At 40.3% G+C, this 12214-nt stretch overlaps 1 protein-coding gene across 2 annotated transcripts in view; it reads left to right on the top strand.

The window, feature by feature from the left end:
- The first annotated feature begins 300 nt into the window (after nt 1–300).
- NPTN (neuroplastin) overlaps nt 301–12214 on the top strand; it is a 72958-nt gene continuing 61044 nt past the window's right edge. Inside the window, exon 1 of one of the 2 annotated variants that reach the window (XM_045449141.1) lies at nt 301–580. In XM_045449141.1, the coding sequence (XP_045305097.1) occupies nt 490–580 (91 nt within the window). In that variant the 5' untranslated portion in view covers nt 301–489. The remainder of the gene's footprint in view (nt 581–12214) is intronic. The other variant, XM_045449140.1, reaches the window with a different exon arrangement.

Raw genomic sequence — 12214 nt, forward strand, 5'->3', positions numbered from 1 at the left:
TGAGAGGAGGAAATATATTGTGTCCCCAAAGCTTCCTCTTATTTATAGGCGCTCCCGTTTCACAGAAGGTAAGCTGCAAGCACACTACTCGGTTCCTCAGGGCCAAGGGAGTGGAGGAGCCCCGCCTCTCTCCGTCACGTGGCCAGAAGCGCCGTTGGCACGTGACCCATCCCGCTCTAGGCCAATCAGCGTCCGCAGGGGCGGGACGCAGAGTGTGAGGGGCGGCAGCAACACAGTCGAGGCCGCTTCTTCTCGCGAGCCTTGGCGCCGTTGCTCCTTAGCCGCCCACGGCCCGGAGTGAAGATCTCGCGAGGCTTGGGCGCTGCGGCGGTAGGAGGAGGACGGAGAAGGACGGAGCCTAGCTGTTGCTGCCTCCCTCGCTCACTCCTTCGCGCACTCGCCCGCCCCCTCCCTCCCTCCCCTCCCTTCCCCGGCCCCGGCTCCGGCCCCGGCCCCGGCCCATTCGCTGTTCGGTCTTCCGCAGGGAGGATGTCGGGCTCGTCGCTGCCCAGCGCCCTGGCCCTCTCTCTGTTGCTGGTCTCCGGCTCCCTCCTCCCAGGGCCAGGCGCCGCTCAGAACGGTAAGTGGGGCGCCGGGGGCGGGCCGGGCGGGGGCTGAGAGACGCCGGCGACCCGAGCAGGCCGTCCCGGGCCCGAGGAGGTGCCGGAGCAAGGGGAAGAGGGCCGGTCGAATCTGAGGGGCTGCGGACCCGAGAGGAGATGCCGGTCTGGAGTTCCAAGAGGCGCGGGTGTGAGAACCGAGGCGCCGGTCCGAGAGGTGGGGGCGTCCGTTAGGAGCCTGAGGTGTTGCAGACTTAGAGGCTCCGCATCTTGGGGCTCGTCGCTCCGAGTCAGGGAGGGGACACCCAGGAAGCCGACGTGAGGAGCTGGAGTAGCGGGGGCGGATGGGGAGGGGGCGCAGCTTTTAAAGAAGGAGGTGGAAAACAGGTATTTGTGGTTAAGGCGACGAGAGTGGTGTCAGGCTGCCCAAGAGAGCGGGGGTCCCGGGCACTGGGGTCATCTGGGATTCTACCGGAGCCCCGCGAGACCGGCGACATCCTTAAAAAAATAAGGGAGACTTTGGGGGGGGGGAGGGGAGTCCTGAAGAATACTGAGCAGAGTACTAGAGCCCCAAGGAGGGGCAAAGACTCGGGGAACCTTGGATAAGGAGGTGGAGGGAAGGTAGGTGGAATGCTAAGGTAGTGGGTTGACTGCAGTAAGGGATCTGGAAAGAGAAGCAGCTGGGGCTCTCAACGAGATGGGGGAAGAGGGCTGGGTTTGCTAAGGAGGGTGGAGTGTTGGGCATTCTGGGGTAGTGGTTGGGAGAGCAAAAAGGAGTGTCTAAATAAGGAGAGGAAAAATGAGCAGAGGATGGGGAGAAAGGGTTGAAACTGAGGCAGGGGGAATATTTATTAGAGCAGTAAAGGTGCCTGGGTAGAGAGATGGGGGTGAGGCGAAGGCAGAAAATAAGGGAAGGGAGTAAAATACAGGAAGCCGGGGGTGTAATGTTGGTGTGCAGTGTGGAGGATATATTAGGGATGGGAGGAGCGGAGTTGTGGCGAGTGCTGGAGGATACTGGTTAGGCCTTTGGGAAGGCAGGGACACGTAACTGGAACTGCCCTGGTGGGACTGAATCCGCCTGAAGACCAGGCGATGGAGGAAGTGGGTTTTTAAGATCTAAAAGTTTCGAGGAAGAGCAGACATTATTTCTGAGGAACATACAAGTAGTTCCTGAGATGCGTGCAGGGGATGGTGGAAACAATTCGGTTTTAAGCTGAAGCTCTTCAGAGAAGATGGAGAGAAATCGTGAGGAATCCCCGTGATGGGGGATCTGGACAGAGAATTCTGACTGGTGAGGACATGTGTTGCAATTCAGCTGCTGAATTGATCTTTCACCGGTGAAAAGTACTGTGAACTAGTTTCTGCTCTTGTGGAAACAGCCTTTAAAGTATTTTTATAGGAAAGAATTTATGAGAAGTCAGTACTAGAGAGTGAACTATAAATTACTTTTGCTAATTCCTCAGTGTCTTCATTATGCTAGAACCATTTAAAATTACTCTTGTTAAAATAGTTGAGATGTAATGGTTTTCAATTTTTTTTTAATGAAAATGAAAAAAAAAATTGGCTCATTTAAAAAAAAAAGAGCCAGCGGAGTTAAGCATTCTAAGGAGAGTCTGGGCTTAAATGCTGAAGATTACAATGAAAATGCATCAATAAAGGATTGAAAACCCATTATCCGTTAAACGTAAGTGTTGTAACAGATTGCACTAATCAAGTCTTATGTATGCTTCACCGCCTTGAATTATCACTGCAGGGGTCAGCGAGGAAATATTCTTCTGTCTCTAGCATTGAATATGTGAAGTCTGTTGGGTAGTTTTCGATTTCCTCCAAAGCATGAGGCCGCTATGGAAGTCTGATTTGTGTCATCAGTTTTTAGTCTGTGTTAACAATGTGCCTTAAAGGAGCCTAATACTAGTTTCACCTTACCTATTTGATGTGTGGAAACAGCATGGTTTCATTTGGCACAATAGGTGACAGATTGTTGATCTTAACGTGTTTAATCTCTGTGCTGTGGCTTGGCTTCTTTCAATGATTTATAATACGGTGAAATTGTAGTTTCTTAGCAACTAAAGCAAGGTTTTTGGATAGGCCTACCAAAGACTCAACTGGCTATTCTCAGCAATGTGTTCTAAATACAGCATAGTGCAGCTTTTCCTTGAAATGAGCTTGAATTCAGTCATATGACATGACTGGTGAAGTGGAGCTGAGCTTGTTCCTGACCCAAATGAATGTAAATTTAAAAGAAAAAAATGGCTGTTTTTTTGAGTTTGAGTCCATATAGGTAAGGATGCCATTTTATAGTTTTCTATAACATGTCTTATAAGATTCATGCTTTCAACTGGTAATAGCCCTACAATAGTCTGACCTCTTGTTATGGAGTTTATGTTTTCTTACATAGTGCATCAGAAATGGATACCATGCTCTGTATGATATCAAAATGTTAGATTATTTATTTAAAATGACTTAGGGAAAAAAACACCTAAGTGTTTCTGGATTAAGTATGTGGTAGTTTAGACTGAGTATAAATGTTTTTCAAAATGTCTTTCATTATCCCGAAAATGAAAAATTTGGACCCTCAAGGTCTCTTACTTCTCACCTCTGTGACCCATTACCATAGAGACTCAGGGCTTTCATTCAGGTAGACTTTGTTTCTCATCCAAATATTTAGACTTGGTAGGACCACAGTTTAAATTAAAATCCTTAGTTACGGTGTTGGTTTTTTTGTATGTATCAAGAAAGTTGTAATTCATTTTAAAGGAAGAAACTTGTTTTAAAGGTGGGGAATGGGCTAAATGGGTGATGGGTATTAAGGAGGGCACTTGTAATGAGCACTGGTTGTTTTAAGTAAGTGAGGAATCATATATGTTAGCTAACTAGAATTTAAATAAAAACTTGAAAAAAAATTAAATTCCTCAAAAAAAGTAACCTTTTTGATACGACATTCAAGAACTTTAGACTTTAAAATTAAAATTGAATGAGCGTAAGCCAAGCGTTATTATATGGTGATCAAGAACACAGACTTTGGATCCTGATAGACTTGTGTTTGAGTCCAGCCCTTAGGGCTAAGTGATTTTGAATAAAGTGCTTAATACTTCCAAATATCAGTTTTATCATCTGTAATTTGGAATTTATAATAATGCCAGTCTCCTAGGGAATGATGCAAAGATTAAATGAGGTAATGGCCATAAAGTACTTAGATTTCTACCTGGCATATAGAGAGTGAGTTTTAATAGAGTGAATTTTTACTATATGTAATATATGTTACTATATGTGCCATATGCTATATTATATAGTATAACAGTACTGTATGTACTAAGTGCTCACTATAGTGTTAGCTGTTACTGTTATCCTTTAAAAAGTAGCATTATTATTTTTCTTCATGTATATGTTGAACCACTTGTTAGTTAATACTGTTCACTATCTTGAATAAAGTAAACTAGGCCATTTTGAAGGCGCTCAACGGAGAGATTTGCGCTTGAGCTTATATAACTTAAAGTGACCAGCTGCACTGCCTCTGCAGTTGCAAATTCTGGTGAGGAAGTTTGTATTTCCATTTCATTGTCAGGGAGATTTCATGGCTTTTTCTTTCAGTGAACGAAATATCTTTTCATATGGGCTAGATAGAATCTAGAAGTTTTTCATAGAATCCCATTGTGAAAAAGAAGTTGAATGTAGTGCCTGGCACACAGTAGGAGTGTTGGAGATGTTAACTGATGAAAGAATGTGGAATGGAGTGTAACAATGTAATATACTCATACTGAAAATATAAAATTGGATAATTAACACTGCTCAGTGGGAGAAAATAAGGAGCCTAATGAATTTTATTGTTATTTTTTTAAAACTTTTAAATGTTTATTTACTTTTGAGAGAGAGAGAGAGACAGAGCATGAATGGGGGAGGGGAAGAGAGGCAGGGAGACACAGAATCTGAAGCAGGCTCCAGCCTCTGTGCTGTCAGCACAGAGTCCCATGCGGGGCTCAAACTCGCAGACCATGAGATCATGACCTGAGCTGAAGTCAGATGCTCAACTGACTGAGCCACCCAGGCACCCCATGAATTTTATTATTAATGAGCTAAACTTTAAAAAACTATTTGGCTTGGGTGATACTGGGTAGTTGTGAACATTGTGATTTGTAGCAATGCCAGTATTTGAAATAGATGATTCACAAATCTTTTTCTTTTCTGTCAAGTGCTGTTTGCTTCAATGGTTTGGCAGTTTTCTCTCCAAGTATATTTTTAGACATATATTCACTATTGATTGTGCATCTCTTCTTTGGGTGAACTTAAATGAGCTACAGAAGACAGATGTACCTAGAGCAGCTGTGGCACAAAAGACATGCCAGATGTCAAGCAACACATCTTAACATAATTAATCCAAATAAGATTTTAAATGACCAGAAGAAATAGTTTGCTTTGCAATAAAGCATTTCCTGAAGAGATTATAAGCCTCTAGTCTCTTAGGCAACTGACAGAAGTGTCACTGCTGATATCACGGAGCACTGAGGCAAGAGAAATTGGTCCTGGGTCTGGGGTGGAAAGGCCCTGTTACTATGTCAGGATTGGTCCTGTGCTCTTAAGTTTTTGTTTTTCTTTTTTTTTTTTAAAAAAATTTTTTTTTTTCAACGTTTATTTATTTTTGGGACAGAGAGAGACAGAGCATGAATGGGGGAGGTGCAGAGAGAGAGAGGGAGACACAGAATCGGAAACAGGCTCCAGGCTCCGAGCCATCAGCCCAGAGCCCGACGCGGGGCTTGAACTCACGGACCGCGAGATCGTGACCTGGCTGAAGTCGGACGCTTAACCGACTGCGCCACCCAGGCGCCCCTAAGTTTTTGTTTTTCAACGTTACTAGATTCAAATTGGAAAGAGATGCAGATGGGGTTTTTGTGTTGTGAGACTTAATAGAGCTGACCTGCTAATACTCCAAGGTTTAAAACAACAAAAGGAAATAAAAGTCTTTAAATATAAATGTGCTCCATAGTCCAAACATTGGCCAAAAATTAAGATCGAAGATCATTACACGCCTGACTTTGAGTTATACAAATTTTCATGAGGAATTAGACTGTTATGTCTTGAAGGAATCCCGTTCTTTTTCTAAATGCAATTTTGATATGAAATGTTTTCTCTAGTGGAGCATATTTTTAGACATTAGTAAAAGGCAAAATGTTACTGTATTGTCTTTTTCTTTTTTAAAATAAAAGTTAATTGTTTAACTGGGTCTGCAAAGATGAACAGATGTGGTCAAATAAGTGCTGTGACAATTTGAACACTTTCTCATTTACTTAGTTTGAGCTACCTTTTCAAAGTAAGGTATATGTAAAATCTGATACTTGCTGGATCTATGTAAAGGGTTTTGTTTGCAAGACAATTTGGGAAGGTAACGAGTAGCTAATAATCTATACAAATGTGAAGTATGTAAAAACACAATGAATGACTATGTTGGATAAAATACAGGGATGTTCAATAAAACTTTGGGTAAAATTGTGCAAAGAAGTTTTGGAAGAGGTGAATTCTGTAAATTTTCTACATCTGTTCAGTTTGGTTACAGTGAGCACAGTGTGGACAGGATCAGACATAGAGAATGACGTTGTAAGAGAAAGGGAAAGGCTGCAGAAGTACAAGGAGAAAAGTAAGATGTAAGACTGAGGAATAAATATTCATTTGAGAAGCATCTGGAAAAATAGAATCTGTCAGAAAGAATAGAGCAGGAACTTCTAAAGTAAACTCACACATCAACAACAACAAAAGATGACGCGGAACTCCTGGGTGGCTCAGTCAGTTGAGCGTCCTGACTTCGTTAGGCTCAGGTCATGATCTCGCTGTCTGTGAGGTCGGGCTCTGTGCTGAGCCTTGTTTGGATTCTGTGTCTCTCCCTCTCTCTCTCCTTTTCCCCTGCTCATTCTCTCTCTCTCTCTCTCTAAATTAACATTAAAAAAAATTTTTTTTTAAATGATGCAGGGCGCCTGGGTGTCTCAGTAGGTGGCCTCCTACTTCGCCTCAGGTCATGATTTCATGGTTTACGGGTTTGAGCCTGGCATAGGGCTCTGTGCTGACAGCTCAGAGCCTAGAGCCTGCTACAGATCTGTCTCTCTCTCTCTCTCTCTCTCTCTCTGCCCCTCCTCCCTCACGCTCTCTCTCTCCTTCAAAAGTAAACATCAAAAAAAATTTTTTTAAAAAATGGTGCGAAATCACCTCCTGTGACTTTCAGTGTGCCTCTTTAAATAAAACATTATTGTATTGTTTTACATGAATTGTTAAAACTACCATTGATGATGTGAAGTTTTTTTTTTTTTTTTTTTTTTTTTAAGTTTTTTATTAGAGAGACAGTGTGTGAAAGGGGAAGGGGCACTCTGAGAGAGAGGGAGACACAGAATCAGAAGCGGGCTTCAGGCTCTGAGCTGTCAGCACAGAGCCTGACGCAGGGCTCGAACTCACAGATTGTGAGATCATGGCCGGAGCCGAAGTCAGATGCTCAACCTACTGAGCCACCCAGGTGCCCCTGATGACATGGAGTTTAATTTTAAGCACCTTAAATAATGCATTTTTAAACTTGTTTGTGAGGTTATATAATATATAATACATGCTTCTCACTGAGTTTAAAGTGACATTGCAGCGATCTTACGAAAAAACATTATTTCTAGGTAAAACATTATCTGTTTTTCAAGAATTTATTCAGTTTAGGAGGAGTCCAGATTTGTACCTATCTAATTCTAATTTACTGTGTTACCTAAAACTGAAAGTAGTTCTAACTTTTGTCTGTTTTTATGTACATACAAAGATATACATTTGTTAATCAAACCTAATTAACTTGAGGTTAATTTTACCTAATTGCTCATAACTTTTTTTTGTTTTCATTGCTCATAACTTTTAATTGGTCTATCTGTGTAGAAATGGGGTTTAAAGAATTTCTTAAGTATTTGCGTACAGTAAATTAGTGGGAGACATATTTGATGTTCCTCACCCACTTGTTGGTTTTTTTGTTTCTTATTTTTGTTATGTTTCGGATTTTAAAAACCCAGTCCTATCTCTTCATTAAAACAGATTGTGGTCAGCTTTGATGGAAACAATCTTGTGTACTAAAAAGTTGTGAATGGTATTTTGCATCTCTGAAAACAATTATGGAATGTTTTAAGACTGGCTTTCTTTCCAGATAATCTTAATTACTAGAAGCTTATGGTGTGTTTTATGGTATTTTCCAGAAGTATATCAGTTTAGATATGCTTTGCTTCGTTCTGTTTTAGCTTGGTTTATATTGTTGTTACACCCAAGTATCGCTTCAAAGTGACTAGACAGTGAAATATAAATGAGACAATGTGAAATCACTCTGAAAGTGTCAGGGTTCTATATATTATGTAAGATTCTATTATCAGAAAACATTAAGTTTCAAAATGTACCAGTAGTTTAAATCATATTCAAATGTATACTCACATTCTAAAAGTGATTAAATATAAAATACTGTACAAGACAAAAGGTCAAATCCTTTTCTGATAGAATATTAACAAGGCGAAATGTTCCTTATGCAGTATGATACAGTAAAAAGAAGAGTGTACTTGTGTATATAAATTGTTAGGACATTGATTCTTCTTTTCTTCCTGATACAGCATTTGAAAACCACTTTGACTAGATGATTCCCTTCCAGTTCTAAAATTCCCTTCCAGTTCTAAAATTACACAGTTCTATTGACCTTATAACTTAGAGGCCCGAGGGAGAGAATACTTTATTTTAATAAGTTTTTAGAAACTTACTTTTTGGAAATAAGAAAAATTGACTTTGAGGCATATACTGCTTTGAAATCCCAACTGCCTGTAAACTTACTTCAGACAATGTTTGTAGTTTTTGTTTCAAGGAAGGCAGAATGGTGTAATAGAGATCTTATATTAAACTCACTGGGAAAATTGCCAGTGTGAGTTAAACATTTTAAGAAATGAAAATCACTGCCAGGTAGGTAGATATTTTGTGTTCTTTCTGTTGGTTGAAAAGTAGTTGACTGGGGCGCCAGGGTGGCTCAGTAGGTTAAGCATCAGACTTAGGCTCGGGTCGTGATCTCGCTGTCCATGGGTTCAAGCCCCGCGTCAGGCTCTGTGCTGACAGCTCAGAGTCTGGAGCCTGCTTTGGATTCTGTGTCTCCCTCTCTTTCACCCCCTGTCCTCCAACCTCCTAACCCCTCGCCCCCCCCCCCCCCAACTCATGCTCTGTTTCTCTCTCAAAAAATAAACTTTAAAAAAAAAAAAGAAAGAAAAGTAGTTGGCTATTGTGGAGGCCATGAAGAGAAAATGAGGCACACTAAATAATTGTGTTCTCCTTTGAGCAGGTTTGTTTTCTATTTATGACTTCATTTCTCCTGTCTCTTAGTTTTTTGTTTTTGTTTTTGTTTTTGTTTGTTTGTTTTTTTTTAGATCTCTAACCCTTTCCATTATAGTTGAACAAGACAATCGAACTATTACTGGAATTAAATCTGAGGAAGTTCCTAGAGAGATAGTCCTTAGAAACAGTGTGTTGAAGAGTCTCAAAATTTTTTAATGTTTATTTATTTTTGAGAGAGAGAGGGGGGCAGAGCATGAGCAGGGGAGGGGCAGAGAGAGAGGGAGACAGAATCTGAAGTAGGCTCCAGGCTCTGAGCTGTCAGCACAGAGCCCAACGTGGGGCTCAGACTCACAGACCCTGAGTTCATGACCTGAGCCGAAGTCAGACACTTAGCCAACTGAGCCACCCAGGCACCCCTCAAAAGTCTCAATTTATATGTTTATTCATTATACTTCTTTGTATTTGTTAGGTATGTCCATTTCCTTGCTTTTTTAAAAATGTTTTTGTTAGAATTTCAAACATACAGAGCGAGTAATGTAATAATCTCCCATATACTTATCTAGTTTCAAGTGTTATCAACTACATCCTTGCTGCTTATTAATTTTAAAATAACCTGATAATTAACATTACAAATTAAATTTTCTAGTTGCTGAAATACACTTAGTAGACATTAGCTTATATTATTAGTAAAATAGAAACAATTTGGTTCACATTTAATTATGTTGAAATGATTCTAAAAATATAAAAGCTCTTTAGAAAAAGACTTTCACACTTTAGTCTGTGACCCAGATGGAGAAATAGATTTTATTTGTGACTAACTAGATGCATAAATATGTAACATTTTGTACAGCAATGTCTGCACTTTGTAATGTATATGAAGAAAACTATTGTGACCTGGCTAGATCCTTAGTTCATTAATGGATGGTGAGACTCCTGTTTGAAAAACAGCCTTTTCTAGTATGGAGTAGTTTTGGGTTGTTTTGTTTTTATTTGTTATATGCCATGTTAGTCTGGAACAATCTGATGATTTTTATAAACCTAGTAAAGATTTTCACAACGTATCTGTCAGTAGTATCAACATGTACTGTTACTGGTCACTATTAAAGAGGAAAATACAGCATTGTTGAATTAATACATTAGCCATTACTTGTATAATATTGGTTTTTGTTTTCCCTATTTGGATTTGGGACATAGAGGAAGCTGCAGTAATTTGAATATCATAAGCAAAACATAAGTTTTGTAGTATGTTTAGTTGTCCTTTTAAATTAGAACTTACGTTCCTTATTCTGTAGCCCCTTCCTTCAAATTATTGGTTGAGTACAGGGCTGGTAGCTCTACCTGTTTACTCAGAGCTAAATGCTTACTCTGATGCTGTTGTCTGAGGCACTTTGCTGGTGAGTCCAGAATGACTTGAGCACTGGCCAGAGGAAGGGAAGGAAAAAGAAAGAAGCATCACAGAAGAATCATTAGCCTTTCATGTTTAAGATCCTAGAGTTGGCAAGTTTGTTTTCTCATTTTTAGACATTGCTTAGAGGAAAAAAAGGCAACAATATGTCCTTTGTTCTGTCTTGGCAACTATTGGAATACTCTGTTTCTCCCTCCCTTCCTCCCTTCCTTCCAAAGACCTTATTTTTAAAGTAATCTCTACACCCAACTTTGGGCTTGAACTCAACAACCCTGAGATCAAGAATCATAGGCTCTACTGATGGAGCCAGAGGCACCACTGAAATACTTCTCAGTCCAGAGATTGAAGGAATATGTTACATTTAACTTAGGATTTTTCATTTTTAATTTAAGTTTAACAGGTTGGAAACCATTGTGGAACAACTGGAAAAAATGGCATAGTAGCTTCAGCATTGAAATTGTATTTGTTAATGTTGAACATCAAATCATTCACCAAGGAAGATGAAATAAATGGTCTTAATGCAAACCAGGAAACTGCTACCTGGGAAAAAGCAGCTATAAAGAGGTTTCAGATAACTTGCTGGGAGCTGTCATTGAATTACCCTTAGACAAGTAACCTAGTGATCACATATCAAAATTATGGAACTTCTAACAGTATTACTGTTTTCTTACTAGGATAGAACTTCAAATAATTATGAACACTTTCTATCCACATTTAAGATGAAATGCAGATAATTCTACATTTTTTTATAAGTTTTTTTTTAACGTTTATTTATTTTTGAGACAGAGACAGAGCATGAACGGGGGAGGGTCAGAGAGAGGGAGACACAGAATCTGAAACAGGCTCCAGGCTCCGAGCTGTCAGCACAGAGCCCGATGCGGGGCTCGAACTCACGGACCGCGAGATCATGACCTGAGCCGAAGTTGGCCGCTTAACTGACTGAGCCACCCAGGCGCCCCCAGATAATTCTACATTGATGGTAGCATAAGACTTAGGAAAAAATCCTGAGGGATCTAAATTTAGGAAAAGGGAGCACCAGGGGGGATATGATTATCTATTAATACCTTCAAGGTAGCAGTGTAAATGAAGTAAGGGAATTAGGCAGTCTCCAAAGATGGATGGGCTGTATGAAAGAGCGGTGGCCTAGAGCAGGAGGAAGAAAAGTATAGGTTTAGTATTAAGATTTTAATGAAACTAGCAGAAGAATAGTTATTTGCACTTACTCATTGTCAGAGCCATTATAAGTAGGACAAAGAGCTGATTGGGAGGGACCTCATAAAACAAAAGGGAGGATCTCTTTCTGTTATATCTAGTACTTAGAAACTCAATAATAGAAGAAAAAACCTTTATGGAAATGAATATAAAATGAAATGGGATGTCCAGAAGTTTCTAAGGGTCAGAATTAGTTTGTTTCCAACACTAAAGTTCTGTGATTATGAATTCAAGAAAAATGGTAGATTAATTTTGAAATCCACTAAAGTAGCTTTTTTTTTTTTTTTTTAAGGTAGCTTTTTAATACATTAAAAAAATCTTTCAGGGAGAGGGAGAGAGAGAGAGAGAAAGAAAGAATCCCAAGCAGGCTCCACGCTCAGCTCAGAGCCCAGCGAAGGCTCAATCCCATGACCCTGGGACTGACCTAAGCCAAAATCAAGAGTCAGCAGCGATCAGAAAGACTGAAATCTTGCCATTTGCGACAATGTGCATGGAACTAGAGTGTATCATGCTAAATGAAATAAATCAGAGAAAGAAAAAAACATTTCACTCCTGGCAATTTAAGAAAACAGATGAACCCAGGTGAAGGGAAGTAAAAATAAGATAAAAACAGAGGTAGACAAACCATTAGAGATTCTTAAATACGGAGAACAAAGTGTGGGTTGCTGGTGGGGTGTTTGTTGAGTAGGGGGATGGGCTAAAGGGGCTTGGGGCATTCAGGAGGGCACTTGTT

Source organism: Leopardus geoffroyi, chromosome B3, assembly GCF_018350155.1.
Source record: "Leopardus geoffroyi isolate Oge1 chromosome B3, O.geoffroyi_Oge1_pat1.0, whole genome shotgun sequence".
Classification (NCBI taxonomy): domain Eukaryota; kingdom Metazoa; phylum Chordata; class Mammalia; order Carnivora; family Felidae; genus Leopardus; species Leopardus geoffroyi.